The 27,807-nt window shown below is 42.4% G+C and overlaps 1 protein-coding gene across 2 annotated transcripts in view; it reads right to left on the reverse strand.

The window, feature by feature from the left end:
* BRWD3 (bromodomain and WD repeat domain containing 3) overlaps positions 1–27,807 on the reverse strand; it is a 103,585-nt gene that overhangs the window by 28,857 nt on the left and 46,921 nt on the right. Inside the window, exons 17-33 of one of the 2 annotated variants that reach the window (XM_090059690.1) lie at positions 25,264–25,489; positions 23,870–24,040; positions 20,698–20,881; positions 19,862–19,955; positions 18,097–18,246; positions 16,379–16,455; positions 14,814–14,991; positions 12,954–13,070; positions 12,358–12,465; positions 11,118–11,242; positions 10,793–10,875; positions 8,932–9,043; positions 3,878–3,939; positions 3,618–3,773; positions 2,880–3,000; positions 1,994–2,119; positions 1,824–1,905 (exon numbers count right to left, since the gene is read on the reverse strand). In XM_090059690.1, coding sequence (XP_089915816.1) covers positions 1,824–1,905; positions 1,994–2,119; positions 2,880–3,000; positions 3,618–3,773; positions 3,878–3,939; positions 8,932–9,043; positions 10,793–10,875; positions 11,118–11,242; positions 12,358–12,465; positions 12,954–13,070; positions 14,814–14,991; positions 16,379–16,455; positions 18,097–18,246; positions 19,862–19,955; positions 20,698–20,881; positions 23,870–24,040; positions 25,264–25,489 — 2,172 coding nt within the window. Of the gene's footprint in view, positions 1–1,823; positions 1,906–1,993; positions 2,120–2,879; positions 3,001–3,617; positions 3,774–3,877; positions 3,940–8,931; positions 9,044–10,792; positions 10,876–11,117; positions 11,243–12,357; positions 12,466–12,953; positions 13,071–14,813; positions 14,992–16,378; positions 16,456–18,096; positions 18,265–19,861; positions 19,956–20,697; positions 20,882–23,869; positions 24,041–25,263; positions 25,490–27,807 lie in introns of both variants that reach the window. The other variant, XM_090059689.1, reaches the window with a different exon arrangement.

Below are 27,807 nucleotides of genomic sequence, written 5' to 3' on the forward strand. Positions count from 1 at the left end.
CAGCAACAAGGGATGGTTATGGGCTAGAGGTGCACCGATACATTGGTCTCATATCAGATCAGTACAGATATAAAGAAATTTGCCTGTATTGGAAATCGGCCCGATACAGCCAATAATTTGGCTGATAAACGCCCCTGCGTGGGCACAGCCACAGTGCAGCATGCAGGCAGTGAGGAGCAGAGCCCGGCAGCATGGAGAGCTGCATGCGGCTGGTAAGTCTGTTGTGGTGGAAGGGGAGGGAAGGGATGTTGGGGGGCAGATCAATACCCCTCATGGTAAGGCAGGGAGTGGGCAGGGGCAGGTGCTGTCCAGCCAGGGCACAGGACGGAGCTGTGGCTCGTTGGGAGTGGGGATGTGACTCCAACTGCTGCGCACACCCCAGGAGGGCACGGGGGGAGGGGGTTGGGGTGGCAGTCGTCTCCCAGGTTGGCGAGGGGCGGGGTGGGGAAGGGCTGGAGCTGGGGCTGTGCTGGGCTCTTCATGGCAGAGGCTCACAGTTGGGGGCTGCAGCCACCCCAAATTTTGCACCTTGTCAAGCTGCAGCTCTGTCCTGCGCCTCTGCTTGACTGGCTGGGCCGCGCTTGCCCCTGCCCCCGCCCTCCCTCACCGCAGGGGGCACTGATCTCTCCCCACATCCCTCCCCTCCCCCTTCCCTGTCTAGCCCAACAGACTTACCAGCCACACAGCTATATCAGACATCAGATCGGTATTGGCCAATATGGTCCTTAAAAATGTGGTCTATTGGTATCCGCTCCCAGAATCTCTATCTGTGCACCCCCTTTACCAGCTCCTGCTGCTGCCACCACTGCCATGGCAACACTACAAGTGCAGCAAGGGCCCAAAAGCCAGGGCTGCTATGAGGATGTTGGGCTATGTGCAGACAGGATAAGGCGCTGCGCAAGTGACACTCCATTCTGTCAGGCACCAGGCACCTTTGCAAAAGTGGCTTCTCCCCAATGGGTGCAGGAACTCGGCTGTGTGGGGCCCATCACTATGGAGGCAATGGCGTGCTCTGGGGCTCCAAACATGCACAGCACCATTATCTGCACAAGAGGCTGCCCCACCCGCCCAGGGTGGCAGCATGGAGGAGCCATGGGCAAGGGAGTGACATGCGTGAGGAAAAGGTGGTCACTACCTTCCTCATTGAGGGCCAGAGCAGGCAGGAGAGGGGGGTGGAGAGAGAGAGAGTGAGTGAGTGCATGTGTGTGTGAATCTGGCAAACAAAGCAAACAAAAAAAGGTTTATTTATGTCCGTAGTTTAAAATGCCTTGCCGTATTACTAAATGCAGGTTAATCGGATCATCATCGGTTGATATGGTTGGTTAATCATTGGCTATCAGCATTGGGCAAGAAAATCTTTATCAATGCACCCCTATACAATGGTCTTACAAACTGCACTTTTTAGAAAGGATAAAAAAGGGAAATAATTTTTAACCCTGAAGCAATTTTATCAGCTAGTCCAGGAAGTGGACAAAATCCATTATGGTGCCACTTTGAAGGTTGGGAAGACTGCAGATATGAACAAAGTAATATTACAAGTATTCATTTTATTCCCTCCTCTCCTTTCTCATTAGTATTTCCTGTCTCTATGAGAATAAAACTTCATGCAATCAGAGGAAATCCAATGACCAACCAGCTTCAGATAATGTTTTACTAAATAAGAAGAGTGTATTACTCAACCCTTGCCATACCACTTCATATCATAAACAATCTTGCATCAAAAGCCAAAGTGATACTTAAAAATACCTACTAAACTCTTTACTCTTCCTTCCAGCCACTGAACAGAGTAAATTAAGTTCTGGTGATTATGTTAATGCTCTTACCTCCTCCTCTTCATCTGTACTGCTTAGGTCTTCAGCTTTCACTTTGTTATATATTTCCAATATATCAGTACAACTCTGATCCCTTTGGAGAAAGGAAAATTCAAAATTAACTTGAGAAATTTTTTTGAAACTCAGAAATATCAGACTATAAAGAAACAAAAAGTGCTTACCCAATAAAGCGTAATAAGACATCTGTTACTATTTTGGCTGCTTTAACTATAGGACTATCTGGCTCATTGAAAGTCCTAGCGTTGTGTTCAATGTATCGTACCTCCCACATCAATGCTGAGATTCTCCTGAAAAGGGAAATATTCTGTTAGCTTTCCTTCTGTGTCTATGAAACTTAGCTAGAAAAGAAGAAGCCCCTGTTAGCCTAGCTCCAGTAAAAGACAGGTTACCTCATATGGCAAGGCACTAGGCCTCCATTTAGTTGGCCGTTTGCTACCCAAAGGATCAGCCTGGTTGGCATAGAACATACAGTAGAAACAAGCACAGCAAAGGAATTACTAAGTGATCCCATTCCTGGAATGGAAAATTGATAAATTTTTGTTCTCTCGGGGAAAGCACCAGGTGCTAGAAAAGGAAGCATTCCATGGCTACCCATACATAGATCATAAAAACTGAAATGCTACAGGTTTCAATACAATAATACTAAATCACTTGTGCTTGCTGTACAGAAGACAAAGAATCTGGCACAAAAGCAGAAGAGAGGTGTTAAAGTCAATCCACCCTCTCTCTCATATTTGCAGCAAGAGAGAACAGTACAAACTCTTAGCTGGAGGAAGCAGTCAAAATTCAGAAATCTACTTTTGGCTTCTGATCAAAAGAGAAAATTTGTTTATCAAGACTTACTCTTTAAAGATGCTGTACAGAGTGTTATTCTTATACTATCCACATGCTGAAGGGATTTACTACATTACAATAAATTACAGTATTCACTGGAGTCATCTGTTGGGTTGCAGCTCATGGAACTAAGCAGATCATTCCAATTTTAAAAAGGAATACATAACACAATGCATAGTAAACATAAAATTAGAAACCAATAATCAAACTGACCTATAAAATCTGTTTTCAAGTCTCTTCCTGATTGTGTTGAGGTCAGTTGGATAAGCAACTACAGTGCAATACATGGGATAGGCACTAAGATCCACTGGAACTGCAAAGGGGTTAGCAATTTCTAAAAACAAGAGAAAAAAAACCCTATAGATGAGGCTTCTTAGGTCATGACAGTTAGAACTGTGTTCCTTATAAAAAGGGAAATTCAACAATAATTAAAGACTGAAGCAACAGAAAATCTGATCAATGAACCATTCTGAATGCCTCTGGGATGAATATAATTTTCCCTGTAAGTTATATTTCAAAACACATTTTTTGTTAAAAACTGCATTTGAGCCCTCCATTCAAGTATCCAGCATTACTGCTGAAAAACAACATCTCACACAAACGAAGCAGCATAGGTGCCCACTATCAAAACTGTAGATCAGTTTCCTTCTGAGTTAATAGTATTTAAATAACAATTTAAAAAACTGAGATTAGCTTAACTGTTTGCCTAAAAGAATTTTATTCATTAATCACTAGAATCTGCTCCCACTCAAGTTAATAAGGCATTATTACTAACTTTAAGGGGAGCACGATCAAGCACTAGAAACAGGTACATACCTTTGGAAGGTACCTTATAGAATAAGAAAAGCTATTTACAATTATTTTCTTAAGACATTTCTCCTCCTCAAAGAGCCATTTAGTGTCATACTGACTTTTGTGACACTGCCATAGTTTCTTTTCTGCCCAACATACCAAGGGAAAGCAGTTGACCAATCCCCCCAATAACTCGTTCACATTCTTCATCTCTGGAATGGGCTCCCCATTCTCCTTCTTGGGGTTTGTACAGCAGAGCTGTTAGTTCTTCTGGGGTCACAGGAACTCCAGCACCGATCTCTTCTGGATAAGCAGCTACATGAAACGTAAAGAGTTAAAAAGACAGTGAGCTACAAGTGCCAAACTTCTAGAATCTGTACAGATACAGAAGTTGTAACTGAATTCAAAAGCATATTTACTTCCTTCTGGAATTGGTTCCATGTCCCAAGGACTCATCCTCTCTCTTTCATTATTGTCCCAGCTATTTAAATAAATAAAAAATATATTACATGCAGATACATACACTGGAATATATATTTTTCAAATCTCCTTGATTGTGACAAGATTAGCTGGATAAGAAACTACAGTGCAATACATGGGACAGGCACTAAGATTCATTGAAAGAGCAATGGGTTATACAATTTCTCTCAAGAAACCAGGAGTACAGCAGTAGCATGGCCTTTTCATAAATGTATAAGAGGTGGGCCTGGGTCATCAAACAGGGTCTTAGGTTCCCTAAAGCTTTGGGTAGTAAAAGTAAGGGGGTGTGTGTGGGTCCTACTGATCACATCTTTGTTGCCTCAGATTGTATAAAGTTAATAAAACCCAGTGTTTTGGAGATTTATTCTACGGCAAAGTAATTTCTAAACAAAAAATTGAGAACTGTTTTGTAAGCACTAACACAACTGAGAGATAGCTTCTTACTTTCAAAAGAGTTCTTGCATAAACAAGTCAGAAAAAGTTAGAATATAAGAAGGCATAGGTCACTTTTGAAGGTCCCTTTAGTGCTTCCATGCCATTATGGCTAGTGTCACAAAAATGAAATAGAGAAACCTGAACAGCTGCACTACATAAGAAACTATGACTCTCTAAACAAGCAGCACATATTGAGTTATTCAGCAAGAGTAGAAAGGAAAAAAAAAAAGTTTATTTTATTTATCCGTCAAAAAATCCTTTACAAGAAGTGATTAAAGAAAGTATGCCGTCATGAAACAAAGCAAAATCCTGATTTATTTGACAACTGGCTAACAAAAAAAGAAATGTAGAAGATATGCTTGTTTTTCAAAAAGGCAAAAATGATCTGACAGGTGGCTCAAAACAACTATTATTTGAACTGGTATATTCAAAAATATATTTAGCAATGATCTAGAAATAAGGTAGATGAAGTGGGTAACTCAGTTGACTCTGTCACAGGGAAACTACAGAGACAAGACCCTGAGGGGCCAAAGGGGAATCCTGGGACCCAAAACACAACAGGGAAGGCGAGGGAAGGGAAAAAGAAATGGAGATTCCCTTACCTGCAGCTGACACCGCGGCAAGACCGGAAGAGACGGCGGGACCCGCGCAGCTGATTAGCTGCGTCTTTTTGAAACTGCAGCCAGCTGCGGAGAATTACAAGCAGAGCTGGCGCAGGACAATAAAAGGCAGTCCAAGGGAAGAAGAAGGGGGGAGAGCCAGAGCGGAGCCGCCAGCGGAGGTGCCCTTGGAACCCCGATCGGGGGCGAGGAGGATCCAGACGACTCTCCACGAGGCAAGAGGCTGCACCCAAGGCTAGCAGAGGGAGGATGCCAGCGGTGAGGTGGCGGATGCCCCTACTCACAGCAACGGAGCCAAGGGAAAAAATCCAAGGACTCCGGATGAAGCAGCTGACAGCAGAGATGGCCCCGAAGAGAGGCTGATGGAAGTCGACCCAGCAATCCAGGTGGGAACGTCACGGGTTTGGGAAGGCTCCCGGAGTCTACCCCGATGGGGAGCAGAGAGCCTAAGCAGCGGGAGGGGCTGCAGGAAACAAGTTCCTACTAGTTTGAGCTGCTCCGCGAGGGACAGAGTGGGGTTGAATTGGAGGGACCAGTAGTAGTCTCGTTCGGCACTCGGGAGGGATATCAGCCGGACAGAGGGGTGCCTTAGACAGGGTTAATAGGGAGAGGAATTCTCCAGGCCAGGGAGCCCATTTTGTTTGAAGCCAGGGATTTTTACTGGTAGTGTTTTTCTTAATTTTCATTGTTCTGTTTCCCACTTTTGGAGGGGTAGGAAGGAAGGCCGTAGAGGGTCTCATAAATCAGCTCGATTCGGGGTCAGGTTAGATCTTTATATCTGTATCAGAGTGCCCATTACATCAAGAGGCGAGGGTCAGGCCCGGAGACGTCAACAATTTGGCGAGGCTAGGTATCAGGGCGAGGTGTAGGGGCGGTTGGACCCTTGCAGAAGACTGTTGCCCCAAGATTCCTGATTCGGGATATGCCCTAGTAGTTGATCCCGCCACTGAAAGAACGAACAAATTCGTGGCAGGTGAGATTGGGGTGAAGGCTACCCCAGGGCAATATATCCAGGCTATACAACCTCAGGGACGGAGCGATTGGCAATTTTACACGGGACCAGATGTTTGAAGCCCGCTGGGTGCAAAGTGGTGCATTGGCCAGGAACTTATCTGAAAACCCGGGCGAGGAAGAACAGCACACGATGCAACCTGTGGCCCTAAACCCTCCCGATATGTTGGGCCAGAATTTACAGATATTGACCCAGATAGTGGATGCCCAGCAACAAATGTTGGGCAACAACAAGAATGGCTGAGACATGGTCTTACATCATTTAAAATGACCCGCATGACAAGCGAGGATGACCTGGAGGCCTATATAGAAGCTTTCGAGAGACATGCCATCTTAACAGGTCTGGATAAGGGGTATTGGGCTAGCCAGTTGGGCACTTTGGTTGTAGGAAAGGCCCAGGCGGCCTATCGGGCGCTCTCCAGAGAAGAGGCCAGGGATTACGAGGCTGTGAAGGTAGCTATATTGTATTGATTGGAAATTAACCCCGAGTACCTCAGGCGCTTGTTTAGAGCTAAGAAGGGAGTGGAGGAAAAACACCCACGACTTTTATTACAACATCTGAGAGACACCTTTGGGAAATAGATAAATTTAGCGACCTGTGACCGGGAGACGTTAATAGACCAAAATCATCCTGGAGCAGTTTCTCAACAATCTGGAGGAGTGCATACAACGGTGGGTCCGACAACATTCCCCGATAAACTGCGAAGTGGCTTTGAAACTGGCAGACGCCTTTGCCGCCTCCGAAGGGTACTACCCTAAGGATAAGAGAGCAACAGCACCACCCCAACAGTCTCCAAAGACCAGGAATGACGGCGACCCCTACACAAGGGGCAAAACCATGATATCATCTGCTTCCATTGTGGGAAAACGGGGCATTTTGCCAAAGAATGCCCTATGCAGGCAGGCAAGAGGTGGTGTCCGGATCCTTCGCCTCGGGGAGCAACAGGGGGTTACAAGGAGAGCTCGCATACAGAACCGATGGATTGCTGCTTCGGTAGCGGGGGAAAAAGTGCCATTTGGGACAGACCAATGGTACGCATTAAGGTTAATAACCGTCCACTTTGGGCCGTCCTCGACTCAGGGTGTGCCCAACCTCTGATCAGAGCCGACTTAGTAACAACCAGTTCGGGTCCCAAAGAAGCCCTGGTGAGAGTCTCCTGCCTACATGGGGAGGCACAATCCATTCCCCAGCAGTGGGTACGGATAAAGGTGATGGAGCATCAAGGGGAACTCCTAGTGGGTCTAGCCCCTCATTTGGCGTGTGATATGCTCCTGGGGTGGGATTGGGGCCCCTTATATGATACCCTGGAAAGGGTCCATGATGTAGAGAGAAATTGCCGAGACTTGTGGAAGCCCAAAGGTTGGTGGGGGCGAGGAGGATCCAGACGACCCACCACGAGGCAAGAGGCTGCACCCAAGGCTGTCAGAGGCATACCGGACTCCGGATATGCCCTAGTAGTTGACACCACCACTGAAAGAATGAACAAATTCGTGGCAGGCGAGATTGGAGTGAAGGCTACCCTGGGCTACCCCGGGGCAATACATCCGGGCTATACAACCTCAGGGACAGAGCAACGAGCAATCTTACACACCCAAAGCCGGGCAGCATGGGACCAGATGTTTGAAGCCTGCCGGGTGCAGACTCAAAACTATTAAACTGAAAACGAAACAAAAAAACTGCAAGGAACTCTAGAATGATTCAACAGAACTGGATAAACGGGCAGCACAGTGAAATGAATTCAGTGTTGACAAATGCAAGGGGTAATGTACTTTGAGGGATAAATCTGAGCTATTAAAACACATGGCAGGTTTTTAAATTAGCTATAACTATTCACTTTAAAGGCAACACTGAACATAGCAATGGGTAGGAGAACTTCTACTGATTCTTTTAAATGTGCATTATTCTGTATCTTTAAAAATCAAGACTCATTTGCTGTATATGCAGTGAGCAATTAAAAAAAACAGGCAAACAAAATACTATGCACGAAACATGTACTGAACAATAATACTGAAAATACAGTCATGTCATATGAACTCCCTCACCTAGAACATTGGGTTAAATTCTGGTACCCCTTCTCAAGAAAGAGTAGAAATAAACGGGGTCCAGAAACAGGCAAGGACAATGATCAGAAGCATGGAAAGACTTCCATTTCAGAAGCAATTGCAAAGAAGGGGATTCTTTAGAGAAGAGACTAATAAATATGGGATATGCCCACGAAAAAAAAAATGGATGAGCTACAGATAGAAGAGCTTGAGAAGAGTGAGGACATTCAGTTAAACTCAAAAAGCATTCTAGCTAAAAATGATAGAAAGAAAAACAAAAACCTTAAACCCACACAATTAAACTGTGGAACTCAAGTGATCAAAAATAATTTGGGCCACAGCAGACTACAATCTGGGGGAGGTAGTTGGTGGGGGGTGGAAAAATTTGCCTTCAAATGAAAATATATTCAGTTACATTAGATGGTTTTAGTAAAATAAAATAAAAAACCTTTATGTTTCAAAGTCTGACATCCACTAGCAAGGACAGGGGAGAAAACTCCCCAGTGTATAAGGTTATTTCACAACTGACCACCAGAGGGGTTCTCCCAGGGTGCTGACCACTGCCAAAAACATGATGTGGGATTAAGCAGATCACTCGTCCAATTTAGTATGGCAATTCTCATACATCAAAAACAAGGACCTCAGTGCAGTTGTCTAGCACTAACTAATATCAAATTCCATTTAGAAAAATCTATTCCCTGCACTGCAATCTATCACACGATTAAAGTTTGATAATTAGGTAGATAACAGAGGAAGATGGGCTGTTCCTTTATCTAAAGAAACAGAATTCTCTCCCCCTCCACCATATGTAATATAAGGATATATGTAAACATGCAGAAAAATAGACCCACGCTGATGTATACAACTACTACAAGAATCCTTACTGAACACAGTAGCACTGGAAGGAACTATCAGGATATTCTGCCTGGAAAGGCTGCTGACTCTCCACAGTTCCAAACCACCAAGCATCATCTATTATACTGCGAAACCTATCCCCTGCAACAAAAATGTGAAACTTAGCAATAGAGAATAGTACCAATGATAATCAACTTCTTATTAAAAAGTTAAAGTATATGTATAATTTACAAAAATATGCATCTCTAAGTAAAGTCACAGATTCTTATACCATAGTAGAGCACCTATAAACAGGAGCCAAAAACCCTATAGGGAACTTTACTTTTCTGGTGACTGACAGCAGATTCTTCCTAACATCATACCACAATCCAGCAGTAAATTCCTTTGCTCATCCTAGACTTATCAATTTTCTCTTCTGAAATTGCTCACTCCCTTGCACTACTGCCACTGGGTCATTCACCTTACCACTGAGTAGCTCAAGTACTTCCAACAGTCACAGAATCATAGAATCAATGAGTTGGAAGGGACCTAGACAGATCATCTAGTCCGACCACCTGCCATGGGCAGGAAGGAGCACTTGGGGATGATAGGGGTCATAAGATCCCAGCCAGGTACCTATCCAGTCTCTTCTTGAAGATTTCCAGGGAAAGTGAGAGCGCCACCTCTCTGGGGAGCCTGTTCCAGGCTCTGGCCACCCTTACCATGAAGTAGTTCTTCCTAATATCTAACCTAAACCTACCCTCCCTCAGCTTGTGGCCATTGTTCCTGGTGACTCCAAGGGAGTCCCTGGTGAACAGCCTTTCCCCAAGTCCTTGCTGGTGGTCCCTGATAAGGTTATAGGCAGCCACAAGATCCCCCCTCAGTCTCCTCTTACAGAGACTGAAGAGATTCAGGTCCCTCAGCCTCTCCTCATAGGGCTGGCCACGGAGGCCCTCAACCATACTAGTGGCCTCCTCTGGACCCTCTCCAGGTTCTCCACGTCCTTCTTGACGTGTGGTGCCCAGAACTGGACACAGTACTCCAGCTGAGGCCTGACCAGCGCCGCATAGAGGGGGAGCAAGACTTCTCTGGACCTGTTAGCGATGCCCCTGTTGATGCATGACAAGGTGCAGTTGGCTCTGCCTATTGCTTCGTCGCATTAGCAACTCATATTCATCCTGGAGTCAATCCTGACTCCAAGATCCCTCTCTGCCTCTGTGCTGCTGAGAGGGTCAGCCCCTAACCTGTAACCACAATGCTGGTTCCCTCTCCCCCGGTGCAGCACCCTGCACTTGTCCTTGTTGAACTGCATCCTGTTCAGATCCGCCCACTTCTCCAACCTATCCAGGTCTGCCTGGATGCGGTCCCTGCCTGCCGGTGTAATACAGTGTAGTCACCACAATGCTACAAGGTTCAACACCTACCAGAGGCAAAATATAATTCAGTGCTTTTTGCATCATTCAATAGAGACCAACATGTCATCTTACCAGTGCACTGCTATAGATCGGTCTGGCTCTACAAAAGCTAGACCAATCTTCTGTCTAGGTATTTATATGGCTCCTATCAACGGAGCATCTAAATATTGTTGGTTATGGCATACACCTATTTATCAAGGTGAGTTGACATTTTTAACTCATAACTGTGTAAGTGACAAAGTAGTATCTCATAAAGCTTTTCAACAAGCAGTTAAAACTAAAAGATAAAAAAAAAGTACAATCATCCTGGACTATTTTACATTATAAGAAAACTGCCTGAAAGGGAAGCGATACATTTAAAAACTAAACAACCAGTAACAAGTACTTTTTTCTCATTAAATGTGGACAAACAGAATGCTTTTTGAGATTGAATTATGTCATGTCAAATACTGGATGCAGCTCAAGCAACACATGGAGGAAACAAAACAATACTTACCAATCCGCCAGTTCCTTTCTTTGGCTTCATTGTAAAATTGATGCAGCACAAGGAAGTCAATAACATCTGGCATATCGTGGTACCTATTTCAAAATAGGCATATATATTACTCCTAAATGAAATGCTATTTGCACTGGACATGGTTGTAATATGAGTATGTAGGCAAACTTTTTAGTTTTAAAGATACTATTTCAAGTTCTCTGCAGCAATGATGAGTCTGTACACGATGAAGTCTATTGCAAAATTAGAAAAGAATGCATGTCTAGACTATCTGTAAGAACATTCTGCTTTTTTCGGGAAATACTTTAGCCAGTCAGTTACTCACTTAATGGAAAAAGATTCTCCAGTCATTTTTCCTGTCATTGGATCTAGAAATGCAAGCTTCAAGCAGCAGAGCGTTGGAGGCCCAATTTCATATTTAATTCCTACAGTCTTCACAAATTCTTGTTCCTAATTCAACACAGAGTAAGGCAAGATTTTTCTTATTTTATAAAAAATAATCTTATAAATTAACAAGATTTTACTGTTGCTAGAATCAGTAAGTACTTATAATTGTAACAGGATTTTATTTCCTAGAAAGAGAAAGATAGATCCTTCAAAATTGTGGATATGGCTACATATCAGATTCATTTTTCCATTTTTCTTTGTCTTTGGATAAAAATTTATAGAAAAACAGCAATAAAATGAGACAATGCCATGGATTAAGAACTGTGCTGCAGTTAATGCAACAATTTATGGCAAAGTGCAAGGACAGGAAAAAAAAGAAAAAAAACCAATCACTACAAAAACCAGTAAAACTACACAACTCCAGTAACTGAATCATTGTTAGATAACATAATTTTATATTATACAATAGTTGTAGAAAAACAACAGATTGCAAAAACTTATAAAAACTAGCTTTACCTATGTAAGCAGCTCTATTGCTTTTGTGGGACAGGGTATAAGTTTTAAAGTATCTGCAAAACTGGATGTTTATTTGTTACTATCCGGTTTTGAAACTAGTGACTAATAGCTCAGTTCCTTGTAAGAAGTGACATGTTCTTAAGCACAGTTAGTTCAATAGGACTGAATTCAAGACAAGGGGTAAAAACAGCTATCCCATCCCAGTCTGATTGTCTTAGGCTTTGACCTACATCAAACAATTCATTGTCCCATCACCTACATATGCAGCTTGAATGGCAGTTAATTTGTATTAGCTGGGATTGTCCCTGGAAAAAGTGTTCTCTCAGATGCTTTACAGGTACTTACAGTGGGACACTGAGCCTGTACATCTGTAATATCATTAGCTTTGTGCAGAGAAATCAATCTGTTTTTACCTACTGTAACATTTCAAATTAGCAACATCCACTTCCGTTAGGGAAGAATACCACACTAGTGAACTTCTTTCAACTTCCTTCTAAGTTCCTACTGTCAGTCACTTAATTGCTAGTATCTTTTATAAACAAGGAAGTCTTTACAACTTTAACATTTGCTAATGAACATTTAAAACATTTTTCTCTCTCATTGCTTTTAATTTTTAAACTGTCTTTTAATGTGACAGTAATTTACAGATTTGGTTAACTTACCCTGAGTTCCATTTTGTTCCATGGTTGCTTTTGCATGTTAATACTGTAGATTTTGGCCTTCCTTACTGCACGCACATAAGCTTCATGGCCTTGCCTAAAGTATATGATCTTAAAAGAAAAAAATAATGTATTGCATGCTGATCTTGGAGTTAATTCCTATTATAAAAATCTCCATAAACATTTCAAATATCATCCCTTTTAAACTCCACAGGATAGGTTCCAAAGATGTTAAAAATCAGGAAGAGGAGTGTTTTTCAACAATACAAGCTCTATTTAGGCATCCAAGAAAGTGACAGACATGGACTTTTGAAATTGGAAACATAAGGGGAAATATGTGCACACATACAGATAGATGTATACAGGTGGGGAGAGGGGGAAGAACGATTTCTTTTTCCCTTGAGATCCATAATGTTAACAGGCTATCTATGTGTGTAGAAAAAGAAGCACTAGCAGTAGTGTATTCATTTTCTGCAAAAACAGAACATGGGCTATTTTGAACATGGTTCACTATAACCATCTCCCTGATTTAATGGTTTTATTTTGCAACAATTTAAAATCTGACATAACTAGGAATACAAAGGATGCTACAACAATACCTCATCTCCCATCTGTGGGACAAAGGGTGATCGACGAGGTATGGTATCCAAAATCCACTGGGGGGCAAGCCACTCTTCACTGGGTTCACCTTCCATCGAGAGTAATCCACTTGGTTTCTTAAATTACATTAAATTTAGAACAGAAGGGTTACGTATGAGCATAATATGAGTTACTCCTTACAAAGGAGAATTAATTAAATATTAAGACCAGAGAAAATGCTGAAATAACTTATTTCATGTTTTAAAGGTTGATATCTTTGTTTCTCACTAACCAGTATAATGGCAGCCTAAGGAAGAAACTCAATTTTTGAATATGCATATAAAAACTTAAAAACATGTTAAGCATCTGCTTTGAAAAAAGAAAACCCTTGAAGGTAAAGGTAAAAATAGGGGACTTATATAACTGTTTTACAGCCACTTCTTTGTTTGCCAGAAAAAGTCTAAGTGGATGCTAATCACCTACTTCTTTTCTACCGCTTCACTCAAAGATTTATGTAAAACTATCCTTAAAATGGCAATCTAGAAAATCCTCAGTTTAGAGCAATTTTTGTCCTCTATCAACTATATCAAGTCATCATTCCTACCTCCTATCCAAATCCTTGGGCTGACTGGGAAATGAACTGGCCCCCAGTACAAATTAAAACAGATTAAGGAGTACTCTATCTTAACTCTAGTTGGTAATGGCTCCAAGGAACATTGAACTAGTAAAGACTACTGAGCACAAGTTCCTGCCCTGCTCGCTTCATTCTTCAAAATACTTCCTGTACTAACCAAGGAATTTTTCAGACAAAAAAACTATCACATGGCCCAGCTATTTAGAAAGGTGTCAGACCTGGTTCATAGAAAGTAAATATCATGTTCCCTCTCATTAAGCCCTTTGAAAAGAAATGACTCTGCAACATCCTAATTCATAAGAACACAGATGTATCAAAACTAGCATATCTATTTTACAGGCCTTGTACAGATGTTCATTTCTACCGGTAAGAAATTCTTACCTGTAGAAAAATAGACCAAGAGCTGGAATGCACACGCATTCCAGCTCAGCTCCATGGCTGGACAGCTTCATAGGCAAGCTCTCCAGCCAGGGAGCACTGGAGGGTTGCTCCCTGGGCCACCGTGCCCTTAGAGAAGCCCATTACATTGACAGCCTATTTTTTCCTCTGCCTGGGAAGAGGGCAGGCTTTCAAGTGGTAGTTGGCAGCTGGTGGGAAGTGTGGAACAGCATAGGACAAAGGTGGGGACATTCTGCCACAGCAAGGAGTGTTCATGCTGGAGAAAAATGCACCCCTCTGATGCCAATCAGCTAATTGGCAGAAAAGTGCTTAATTTTTCAGAACGGGGACCCCACGGGGACAGCTGATTCCTAAGTAGGTTACCAGGGAACCAGTATTCTCTCTCCCCACCCCTCTTCTTTGGAGGGAAAGCAGAGAACTCTGGGGTATCAGGTATTCTCCTCACCCAAGAGAAATGTGCAGGCTTTCAATTTAGATTGGGAGAAGGAAACTACTCCTCACAGGTACAATATCTAACTTTTTGCAGAAAAGTCAGTTCTCTTCCATAAGAAATTTCTTAAAGGTTTGTACAGCTCTCTGTCTGTGCTGAGAAAGAGGCTTCTTCTCCCACGACATATGTAACGCTTACACATGGCCACAATAGCTTAAGAAAACTAAATGCTCAAAATCTTACTCTGCTTTCTAATAAATTATGATTATTGTGTTATCTCACAGGCATCCTTCTTTTGTATACTTGTTACTGGAATTTACTTTGAAAACATAACCATTTTATGAAATATTTAAACCCACAGAGCCAGAAAGATCAACATGCGAGGAAGAGGGGAGAGGAAAGAAAGGGCTTATTTACCTTTTTTCTAGGCTGTTTGGGTTTCCTCCTTTTCTCTTCCACTCCTTTAGACTCCTTGATATTTTCATCATCAGAGCTGCTACAAATTTTGCGAGCTGCCTGTCTGGTTTGTCTTTTTGGAGGCTGAAGATTAATTCCAGCATCTGCTGTCCAGTCAGAATATTCACTTGACGAATCACTGCAAATCAGAAAAAGTAAATAACTGAAGAAAAGGATGCAGAAAACACAAAGTCCAATGCACATACAACCTTGTATTTCGCATATCATTAAGGCCCAATATTGTAAATTGCTCCTTGCAGAGAAATTCCTTTGACCATATAAAGCAGGTTTTGCAGGATCAGAGGAGTATGGATATGGAGGAGTATCTTGGGGCCAAAAAGGTTATGAACCACTAATTCAGCTGATCCAGGATATCATCTTGCCATGCCTTGCTGTTTCCACTGCTAGCCCCAGTTTGTACAGGAGAGGGCAAGGGCAGCCCCAGCTGCCAAGGATGTTCCTGCAGGGTCTTACATGCCAGTGACCATCCGGATCCTCAGCCACTCTTTCCACGTCTGCCCTCCTGTCTGCAGCAGAGCATACTACTGGGAGTGTAGGGGTAGCCACCACAAGGGCTGCTGGAGGGTGTGGGAAGGTCAACAGCAGGAGCAGCAATCCCCAGAGCTGCAACTGCAAGTACTGTTGAGTAGCTGGGGCAGGTGTAGGCCAGGGTGCAAGACAGGGGTAGGAGAGCATTTGTCTTCTCCCAGGTGGGCCAGCCAGTGAGAGACTGTAGCAGGTTCAAGGAATACTGCAGTTGAGAATCACTGACCTAAATGGTGCACAGTTTAAAGCTGGGGCTTCAAATCATCCAGCTCTAGGGGCCTGGTCTGTGTGCCCAATTAGACCCACAAACTGCCCTACCCATTTGGGCTAGACTGGCCCGAGCCAGCATGCAGGGCCACTGTTCTACTCCGTGGAAAGATGCATTTTATTCTTGGGTTCACCTAGTGACAGAAAATGCTCTTATCACATTTCTCACACATAATGTGCACTCCAATTTTCAGCAGTTCTTTTTTGGAAAAGGGGGATATGTTGTGTGCAAGAAAACATGGTATTTCAAAATACTTCCTAATCTTCCTAATCCAAAGAAAAACTGTATACAAGATGCCAGAGGGAGGGGTGTAAATCTCCAGAGAAAAAAGAAAAAGCAAGCTTACAGGTTTTTCATGCTATCTTACAAAGACACATGCCCTTGTAAACAGATTGACTACACATGGTCAGTTCACTACTATATTTCCTGGTCAAAGATGCACAAACAAATATTATATCCACTGATGTACTTGTAGACTTCACTGCTTAGCCATGTGGAGTATTTAAGACTCTGACATAAGGTATGATTCACCACCTTATTGCTTTGAAAGGGGGAGAAATGTGGACATGTTAGAGTGCAGTAAGAGATGAATGAACCTTATTTCTCAACTGTAGTTATGCTTCCAGCAATATCAGCCGTGATGTTAAAGCCTTCAAAAGACTACATAATCACAAACAATAAAGAAGAAATATTATAAGGATCATAAAACTACCTGGAACTGCTTTCACTTTGCCACGTAGCCACGGGATCATCCAAGGAGGCATCACTTGTACCAACTGTCTCATCTTCCTGTATTAAAGATAGAAGAGTATTTAGCTTTTCATACTGCAGCAGTAAATACTGTTTAGCAATCACCCAGAAACTTGAGTATTGAAGAAATAAGTGGTCTCTTCAGACTGACTTTGAAGCCACACAATTTGTCTCACCCTCACAGAACTTCTACTAGTAGCTGGAGTTGTTAAGGACATGTGATTTCACTTATATTAGAGGCATTTAAAAAATCCTGTAACATTCCCTCTACATTTTTTCAAAAGCTGACCCAAAATCCAAAGAGAGAAACCTGACAAGACTAGAATAAGTCCATGCAAATATGACAACATAATATATCTAGAGATCTTTGTTTTCTTTTAATAGTCATTTCCCCCCCTCATTTTTACTTACTGCAAGAGACTAGGCTAAGCAGAAGCAAATTAGACCAATTTTTGGGTGATACACACAAGCCGTAATGGGTCATGTTACTAAACGAAGCTTATGACATACCAAGCAAGCAGTTCCTACAACAAATATATGTATACACAATGGCACAAGGAAGGATTTCAGAAGTTAGAACAGAAAAATAATAAGGCTTTTAAAGCATAATACAATTGTATGCATCTCTCATACTTGAAATATCTTGCTATTATTATGTAGTTTGACTACATAATTCATGTAAAACTAATGCTTTTTTCTGATCTCAGAGTTATAATTGCTATGGTATGACTTTTTAAGGATCATTTTAGCAATAACTCAGAGGTGGAGAAAGTAGTGAGCCTACAGAGTTTGCACAACAGGATTCAAGGCACCTATACATGTGCCAGATGTCTGCTCTCACATGCGCTGGTTAGCACATGGTAGAACAGACTATGAACTGAGTCTGCTGGAGTGTGCTAATTAGCAGCCTCCACGTCACAAGAGCTTTAGTTTAGCTGCCGTTTTGAAGCTCGGGGACACTGAATACACGTGGAGCTGCAGGCGCTTTAATTAGAGCAGCTCTCAGAGCTGCTCTAATTAAAGCGTCTCTCCCCTCCTGTCCCCCTCCTCTGTCCACCCCTGCAGAGCATGTGTAAAGTTGGCATAAGTGTTCAGCTCTTCTTTACTTTTTATTTTTATTTTTTCTCTCTCTTAAGAAGAGGAGGATGTTATTTCATCTGGGATACCTTAAATCCTTCTCTTGCCAATATCAGCCTATTACTCCAAATCACAGTACCTTTGAAAGTTGCTGAACAGATGTTAATAACTAGCATGGGTTCACGTACATCCCCAATACATGTGCAATATGAAAACCTTCAGTTCTGTGAGATCCCAGGAAGACAAATATAACAAAACAGAAGTAGCATTCAGGCCAGGTACATTAAACTACAAACACTTCACAATTTTTTAGCGAGTGTCATCCAAGAAACAATCTGTTTTAAATTAGATTTGATTTTTTTTTATTTTTATATTTCTACCATCTTCAGAACTGTACTGGCACTGAAATAAATGGTTCATCTCCTTCCCAGACCAACTTGTTAAAATAATGGCACAAGTCCTATAGACCACATGAATTCAATGATTTTTCATAAAGGGAAAAACCTGAGTCTTAATGGTAATATTGTTTTGAGAACATCTGTTGTTAGACCACACTATCTATGAACAAGAAACTTTTTGAAAGAATCACTGGGGATTTCAGACCTCAGAGGAGCTTTCCGAGTCTTCCCGCACACGTGCATTCTGGCTTGCTCCTTGCTGATTGTGTTCTATGGTGGAACGTGTTTGGTAGGCATGCTGGCGTTTGCGTTGGTTTCTTCTCAGGGATCGTCCACTGCCAGGCTGATAATCGTTCTTGTATACAGGGAAAAACTATTAGATATTTTAGTAGTTAAACATGTAGCTCAAAAGAACATCTTATTAAAAAGGATTGTACATGTCTGACTTGCAGAAAAACTGGAATTAAGCCATTCTTAATTTACTCTGCTATTGGAACATTTAGCAGGAGGGAAAGGACGGAAGAAATTCTCTCTTGTTTTAAAGAAGGTATTTTACCCTGAAAATTAATCACGTAAAAATACCATCTTCTTGCCAAACTTCTGTTCCCTCTGATATGCCAGAGAATTTCACCATTCTGAGAACTGTGCAGTTCCCTCAGTACTCTCATAGAACCCCTTAATTTTACATGTAAAAGTACCACAAATGAAAATGTGTTCATGCATGCCAAATGCAATTTGCATGAAGCATATTTTCACCCAGTCTCCCAGTTTCTACACTTTACGGTACCAGTTCAGACACTGTGTCCTGGCATAAAAGCACATTCTGAATATTTCCTTACTAAAATGTTCATTGCTTTATTATGAACTTGAAGATATTCTAAAACTCTAATCCACAGAAGAGCCATAGACAGACTGCTTTTCACTCATGGAGAGCCACTCTAAAGAAAATTAGGTTCTCTGTAGGTGCAGGAATCCATTCACATGTTGTGGCACCAAGATTTTGGTTAGCAAAGGTATTTTCAGTTTTTTAATTTGCTCACTTAAAGCACATCCACCCTCCCACCACGAAGGATGTTTTATAGAGTTACTAACAAATTATACTACAACATGTACCAAATTAAGAATGGAATAGCAATTAGCAAAATTGGAGCTCTTAAGTACCATAAACTCTATTATTTTTAAGGCCCTCTTTACACACTATGTGTATTACACAATTACCTGATTAACTGCACAATTACTTTAGACTGGATACCTGCAAATTAAACTATGGCATCTTAAAAATGTCCAACCAGTTATAAAATTATTGCTGGAAAATGTGTAACACTTTTATCAACAATTTCTATCCAGCTTTAGTTGGCACATGCAGCCAGTGCCACCTTGGCTAGGAGCCCCATCAGGTGATTGAAGCTGCAGCTGCAGGGGGCCCATATGCACTCACAAGCCTGGAAGCTCTCAGTTGATGCTGGCTGCCAGGCAGAAAGCACATACCCCCACAGCTGGGAGCCCCATCAGCTGACAAGGTTCCCAGCCATGGGGGTGCTCCACGTTCCCAGTAGCTGGGAGACTGAAGCTGTTATGATCACCCAGCTCCCAGTCTGGGGCACCCCCTTGCCTGGGAGATCACATCAGCTGCAGTCTCCCAGCCACAGGAGTGCATATGGCACCCCTGTGACTGGGAGCCCTGTCAGCTGACAGATTTCCCAGCCATAGGAACTTGCTTCTTGCCAGTGCAAGGGGAGCCCAGGATCAGGCACCAGCAGTAAGGTGTGATGGGACCCAATTCATGATCCTACAATCATAGCTCCTGCCATGCCACACCAATTGTGTGGATCATGCATGAGATCCCATCGTGCCTTTACCTTCATGTGTAGAGGGGCCCTAGCACATCTAGCAAAATTGCCTTGGGATTCTGTCTAGTGCTAAACCTGGTCTCTATGCTTATGTTTCCGCTTCTAGAGAAATCTGCATACCCTTTGTGAGGTGTGAGATGGCTTTCTCTTCTTTTCAACACTGTACAGACCAATTTCTATTTCACCTTTGGCAGCTCGGCATTCTTCCTGAACCCTAAGTGCACACGGGAAACAAACAGATTTTTATTTGCACCAAACAGATTGACAGTCTAGTTACTGCATGTTAGAATGCTTTTTGCATACTTGCCAAATACGTCTACATCCTACTAATGGTACTCAGATACCACTTCTATTTTTTATTAGTGAAAAACCTTGTCTGGCATCATTTTCTCTCTAAAGAAGGGCAAGCTGGATAATCAACTATGCTTTGTTAATGGAATTGAGAAATTATGATAAAAATAAAATATGTTTTGTGGAGGGGAGGGAGAATACCTGCCTGACTCCCCACAAAATGTTAGAGCCTTTCAGGAAAAGGAAAAAATCTAAATACAACTGACTACAATATGGGAAAAGAGAGAGATCTGAACTGGCATGGGAGAATTTAACTATTCTTGCAAAACAGAATGTAATCCTAATCTTAATATCTGAAAAACCTGAGAAACCAATTCCTAAAAAATGTAAATAATTGCAGTAATCACCTAAATGCCACAGGATTTATTTTTCTTTTCCCAAGAATGCTGGGCAATACAGGTACCATTAGCATTAACCCTATAATCTTAACTGGATGATAAAGAGGTACTGTTTATTAGTTTCACTGTGATGTTTGTATAGTTGATTCCAAATGAATAGCAGCTAACAGATGCATACAGAACAAAGAAAAAATAAATGGCGTGTTCTCATGCCTGTACTGCAAAGTTGATTCCCACTGAAATTCAGCACTTTTGGCTTTATTTTACCTGCTAGCCCCTGGAGGCAGCTCATTCACCACCACTCTTCTGCTCCATGCCATGAGATCTCTCTCTGTGGCCATCTGACTTCGAGGAGCATTATGATGCATTTGCCGGACTCCCTCAATCTGACCACTCCGTCTGAGACCAACATTTGGTGGAGATGCTACATCCAAACTAGGACTTCTGAGAGCTAAAACGGAAAAATAAACAGTTTCCCTCTATTTCTATAACTATTTAAATAAAACCTAGGACTCAAAATTCACAGCTGGGCAAAATGTTTCCTCTCAGCCCTCTGCAAAGGGCACAACCATCATTGAATTATCCCAGGAATGAGCAGTCAGTTTTTTCAATCAATTACTGATGAACTGAAAGCGAACACCAGACTAGAAATGGCCTCTTACAATGGAATCCCACCCTCTACTATCACAGGCAACCAAATCACATAGGATTATTTCCTTAAAAAAGAAAAAAAACAAAACAGCCACATTTTTCCATTAGGTGAGAAATGTTTTTGTCCTGATATGGGCATCACTGGGGGTGGGCTCTAAGAAGACCTATTTATTAAGTCTGTGCAAAGCTGATTCGATTTGGTGGAGATTCAGCAGCCGAATCTCCAAATCTAAATCAAATCATGAGACCCTTTAATCTCTCCGAATCGGTTCAGAACCCTCCGAATTAATTCGGAGAGATTTGATGATTCAGATGTAAACACAGCTTTATATGTTTTTTCTATGTACCTCAAGGTACCAGGAGGCTCGTGATCTCTGAGATGGTGGGGCAGATGGAGTGTCCCACAGGAGCATGGGGGTGTCCCCACCTCACTCAGTGGGGGACCCCCCCTCTGTCCCCTGGCTCAGTGACTAGTGCCTCCTGGGTCTGGGGATACCTGGGGTCCCCCTACAGCCACTCACCAAGCCGAAAGAGTACAGAGTGGGGTCCCCCGTGTGCTCGGCCGTGGACCCAGAAGTGGACCAGAAGTACTTCTACCTTAATGTCAACATAACAGTATATAAGTAGATAATATCCATGGAATTGTGACAGACTAACCGTTTCTTTCTACAGCTAAATGCCAAGGTTGAGTATCAGTGTTTTATAAATAAATGTAGCTACTGCCAAGTGTGGGGCAGATGGGGGCAATGGGGATCATTGCCTCATCCCCACCTGGCACCTGCACGGCAGCTATTATACTGTGCAGATGCAGCATGGCTTGGCAGGGCATCATGCACTGTCTGGGAGCAGGGACGGCTCCACAGTCAGCTGAAGGGAGCCTGGCACAACTCAGCCCCAGAGCCCCCAGCTCCCAGGCAGCATGCAGCGCCCTGCTGAGCTGCACTGCCCCTGTGCCATGGGGCAGCTGTCACACGGGTGCCAAGCACGGAAAAGGCAATCCCCACTGCCCCCCACTGCTCAGCACTGCCCGGGGTGGGGGGGGCTCTGCCACAAGCGCCCAGAGGCCCCAATCACCACTCCTGCAGTCAGTGAGTATGGGGCTTTTTTTTATTTTATTTTATTTTTTTTTAAGTGCCAGGACTAGGCTGGGGTCGGGCAGGGGATGGAGCCAGGCAGGGCAGCCATGAGGTCTTCTCCCATGGCTCCCCTCACTCAGGGAGAGGCAGGCACAGCCAGAGGAGCTGAGGGAAGACCTGCAGCTGTCCAGCTGTGCCTGCCTCTCCCCAGCTGATCCAAATCACCACATCTCTGAATCAGCGCTGAATCTTCCGAAGCTGATTCAGCTGATTCGATTCAGGACGGTGATCCGAATCTCCGAATCAAATCCATGTCCTCCAAATCGGCCAAATTCCAACCGTAATACTTCCCTATTCACACAGGCCTATTCACAACGGACTAAGGTTTTTTTTCTTCTTTAAGTAAAGCTTGCACTCAGCAAATTTGAAATGCCACAAGGACCAGTGAGCATTAGGCTGAGTCCAATATCTAGGTCTTTAGGTTTGGCACCACTGATTTAGATTGAAGTAAAATGAGGTGTTTTTTTCTTTCACCACTTTTTTTCCTATTGCTTCATCACTGTTGAGGAAAGAGAGGATCCAAATGCATCAATCAGAACTAACCTGTGTCAACAAGAGATTGATTACTTGTATTTAAATTATCAGTAATTTACCTAAAAAGAACTCATTAACAAATGTAAACTTTTTAAGAGCTTCTGATATGAATAAAGTGAGTTGTGATTGGCTGGCTTACACAACTCCAACATTATCAGTTACATTATAGTAACTGCAGACAGTAAACTGCTTTGTGATCAGCTGCCCGTTTCATATGGTGGATCAGAAGTCAAGTCAATAGAACAAGTATACTGCGCCAAAGGAATAATCTTGAGCTTTTGTTGTAGGGTGGGGAGGGGGGAAGACTAGGGCAAAGCAGCCACACATTAATTCATCAAACGCTGATGCTCAACCTTGGTATTTACTGTAGAAAGAAACCATTAGTCTGTCACAATTCCACTGATATTATCTACTTATACACTGTTATGTTGACATTAAGGTAGAAAGCACCATCTCTCTTCAGTGAACAAATGACATTTAGGCAATAATATGATTTTTTAGAAAGCATTTTCAATGGCATTAATTATAGTCTAATAATCTTAAGTGTTCAGATGATGTCCAGCTGGACCATCAAGTGTGAACAGTTGCTTCTCATACTTTTAATTCTTCAACTCAGTTACTAACTGAATGCTAAAGTCTTTGAAATAGGTTATTAACACTGGGAAGAGAAAGCAGAATATAGCAAACTCAAGACAAGCCCACCACATGTGCGAGTAGTAGAGCAGAACCTAGATTATTTATAACCTTCAGCGAAAGTGAAGGTTTCATGAAATATCTGGGGTTATGCGAGGCCCACACTAAAATAAGTGAGAGGATGCAATAGCAGCACAGGACCACTAAGGTGCTTAGGCTGCCTGCCATGGCTTTTAATATAAAGGACCATGCACTGCATCCTATCCACTGCAAAAAAGACAGCTGCTATGCTCCCACTGAGTGGAAAACCACTGCCTTTTGAAGCAGAAGCTGTAGCTGACAGTTGAGTGGCTGGTCCTTAATTGGTCAACCTGTTATGAATTACAAATACCGCTATACAGGTTCTACTGTATAGCACAGCAGCCTCAACAGTTTAAAATGTCTGCTGGAAATACGACTGGTCAAGACAAATGAGAAGTACTTACCACCATTAACAGAGTGGGATCTATTAAGCGGAGGATTTGGGACAGTTTCGCCTTCATTAATTAGTCTCAGATCTTGTTCTCTCTGCAGTTCTCTAATCATTCCATCAAGAATACTTTCATCCTGGTCATTGGTTTGCTGTCCAATCACCTGTTCAACTACTTCCCCGTCACCTTGGTAAGAAAAAAAGCAAGCGAACGATTAAATTCAATTTCATTAACAACCTAAGACTATCTAATTCAGTCCTGTAATAAGGTGGTCTTTCTGCTCTGCATTCAATAAGATCAGCAGATTTTCCTCCCGCTTTCATTTAAGCAGCAGCAACAGAGGGTAAAAGAAACACAGTTACACATATGCACACAATTCAGCATAACTATATAGTCACACTGGCCCTTGTGGTGTTTCCCTGACCACTGACTAATTACTTATTAAAAACCAATTTTAACAATGTAGTAAACTGCAGCCTGAATTGAACCAAAAGGTATCTTGGCTCCTTTGAATATTTCTACGCTAGGTGGTACGAAGATGCCACGAATCAAAATTGTATGAGAACACATAACAGAAACAAGGAAGACATATTGTTCGACTATCATCTAGTTCTTAAGTTACAATGTCATTTGGGTAGGAACATTTCTCTCGTCATTTTCTTTCTGTATTCTTTAAAATAAAAAAAACTGGTCTTAACTGGAAGACAGAAACCTGAAAACAAGCATCTCTGGAATGAAAAAAAATGTGTTTCAGTCTATAACCTATGGAATTGTAAATATTGGGCACATCTACACAAGATGTGCTAATATGCTTTAGCTTCATTTAATGCACATTAAGGGTGTGCACCTATACGTGCACACCCTTAATGCACATTAAAAGTGGTGAATTTAGGCTAATTGAGACTAAATTTGATGCCTGCAAATGCAGGCATCAAATTTAGGCACAATTAGTTAAAGCACATTAATGCACGTGTAGACACAACCCAGCACAATCTTTAGAACCTGGTCTGCCCAACACATGGCAGGATTGCAGGGACTTCGCATTAACTTTATTGCCAAGTGCCCTAACTTTAATGCCCAATCCCTGCACATGAAGACACGTACCAAAAATTATTTAATGCACATTAAATTTAGTCACGCTTCAATGAACATGTGTATACACGTCCATGGTGAACCAAAGACACCTAGCCCACCGATGTCTGATTGCTACAGTTTCTTCATCAGACTCCAACTCTGTCTGTGGTTTTGAGATAATCTACCCTACAGATTTCCATTGCTTCCTTCATATTGTAATTCACTCCTCCCATATTAAAATTGGACTCAAGATTATGATTTCAGAAATTATTACAGTTATTTTCTCTAACGTTGCTCTATATCATTCAGATACGTAAGAATTTTAGAAAACATACCATTAGCCACATATCCTAGCTGAGGAATGAGTTGCTCATCCTTACAATTCTCCCGTCCTGGCACCAAACGTTGATATCTTGTGGGATGAGGATTTCCATCCACATCCACCAAGAATGGGGGAGGCATGAGATGTGGAGCCTGTTGAGTCTGTTCATCTAGCACATAGTTATTCGCATCACGAATCAGTGGTCGATAATCCGTATGGAAGAACATTTGATCTGGAATCTACATGAAAATAAATTTAGTAATAGATCCCACTTAGCAGTCTGTTTATTTTAGAAATGCTTCAACCTATCTCTATTCTGGGAGCCATCTTGTGACAAAAAACAGATTCCCAACATAAATATGTTCTAGCCTCAAGAATCTATCCTCAAAGAAAACTTCTGCACAGATCAAAATTCAGCAGCACAATATGCCCAAGAAAATTAGAAACAGGAATATGTGTCTTGTACACCCTCTTTACAAGCCCTCTCTTTGGAGGACTCAAAGAACGGTGTTGCAGTCACTCCTCTTGTGCCAGAGATCTGCCACAATGAAGAGGACAGGGTACAGTTGCATCTTATACAGATCAGAGATGCATAAATGAAGAGGAGATATCAAGAAGCAAACAAAATGTTTACATGGAGAGAATGGTGAGTGGGAAAAAGAATGAAGAGCCCTGGCACCAAGAGGATTTCAGAAAACCAAAGTCTCACACTCCCAGTAAAACATGGCTGTTACAGACTAGATAAAATAACTATTCTACTATAAAAGCCTTAGTCTGTCTGTCCATAATGCTTTAGTCGCAATCTGACGGGCTGTCTCTGCAGCCAGTCAGAGTGCCCTATACAGTCAGAGACAGAACTGGAGTCCCACCAAGACAGTGGGGACTGAGGGGTTGGAGGGCAGAAGGGAACAGGAAGGAGAGAGTGGGTTACCGGTGGCTGCGCCCCACCACAGCCACCATTGCCACTGCCAAAGTGGCAGGGGGGAGGCAGGGAATAGCCCTGGCCCCAGCCCAAAGCAGCACGGGGAAGGTGGGAAACAGCTCTGGCCCCAGCCTCAGCCCAAAGTGGCAGGGGGAAGCGGGGAACAGTCCATGCCCCAGCCCTGGCTGTGGCCCAAAGCAGTTGGGGGGGGGGGGGGCCGAGGGGAACAGCCCTGGCCCCAGCCCAAAGGGGGTGGGGGGAGGGAAGGGCCTCTGTCCCCACTCCACATACCCCCCGCCTGCGATTCTTGATGGGCAATTTGCTAGTTAGTAAATATTATTGCTACTATTAATATCCCAGACTCTACCTGACTAATTACAAAGGTCTTGTTTCATTTAGGGTTAGCTATTGTTTGCAACAGAACTAAAGGCATACACACCAGTTCAGACTGTCATGAGATTTTCTGTGCTTCACAGGGGTTTGGGATAGGACAAATTCAGCATCATCTGAGCTAAAGATTCCTTTTAAAGCTATGTGCTTGGGAGGATTCAGGACGGCACGCATGCTGCCTGCTCTCTGCCTGAATTCTGCAGAGGCTCTTTTGGAAGTTTTGCCTCAAGATCTAGAGTTCTGGTTTCAAGTGCTTTACAAGCTATGAAGAAACTGTTTTTTACCAGTATTTGCAAGGAACTAGCATTAAGTAGAAGGAAGAGAAAAAGTTGTAATAATTGTAAAAATTTTAATAAACAGGATAATATAATAACGATTCATGCTTGTCAACTATCTCCTGAACAATTGTTTGGCGCGATCAAAGGAAATTTGTTTATACCATTTTCATTTTTGCATAATTACTTTTGAATAGTGCTAAAAAACATGGTACATTGGTGGAGTGGATGTGAAGGTAGGGCATTACTGGTGCAGTGTGGAGTGTGGGGGCTGAGACAAACAAAGACAAACATATTAGTGTTCTGCATTTACAGATGCTACTCCTTGCTGACTCCACACACAAGTATGGTAGGACAAAGTCTAACACCTTCTCTTTGCTAATGCAAAACTCAGGCTTAAGTCAGTTTCAGTCTGGCCTACACTCAAACACCGAGCCTAATTCCAGACAATTCCCTCCAACATCTTCACGTGCCAATAGAATTCTAAGCTACTACCTTAACTTACCTGTCACTAAGGCCCAAAGACCAAGGTCAATTATGTCACCATAAGGCTACCAATTCCTCTAACATGGTATCTGGGCATTACCAAAGCATACTGCCAAGCACATCACTGAAATGACCCGTACTTAAATCACCAAGGTACACCATCCTCAAATCACTAACAGCTCTTCCAACTTGCTCCCAACTCTCCATTATTGAAAACATTGTCTAGTACTCTGAGTACAAATGAAGCACATGCAGTAAATGCTGCAATCCATACGTAGAACACAATTTTAAAAAAACCCCAAAACAACAAAACATTTCCATAGTCCTTCATAAATACTCATTATGTATTTAATAAACCTTTAATAAACCACTTTCAGTGGCCATTACCAGCTCCAGAGGGTAAAGTTAAGGTTGCGGAGCAGGAATAGAGTGTTGCCTTAATCCTTATTTTCTTATTTTCAAGTATTATTTAACTGATTAAGGT

This window comes from Crocodylus siamensis, chromosome 8 (genome assembly GCF_052110815.1).
Source record: "Crocodylus siamensis isolate JL-2025a chromosome 8, ASM5211081v1, whole genome shotgun sequence".
NCBI classification, from domain to species: Eukaryota; Metazoa; Chordata; order Crocodylia; family Crocodylidae; genus Crocodylus; species Crocodylus siamensis.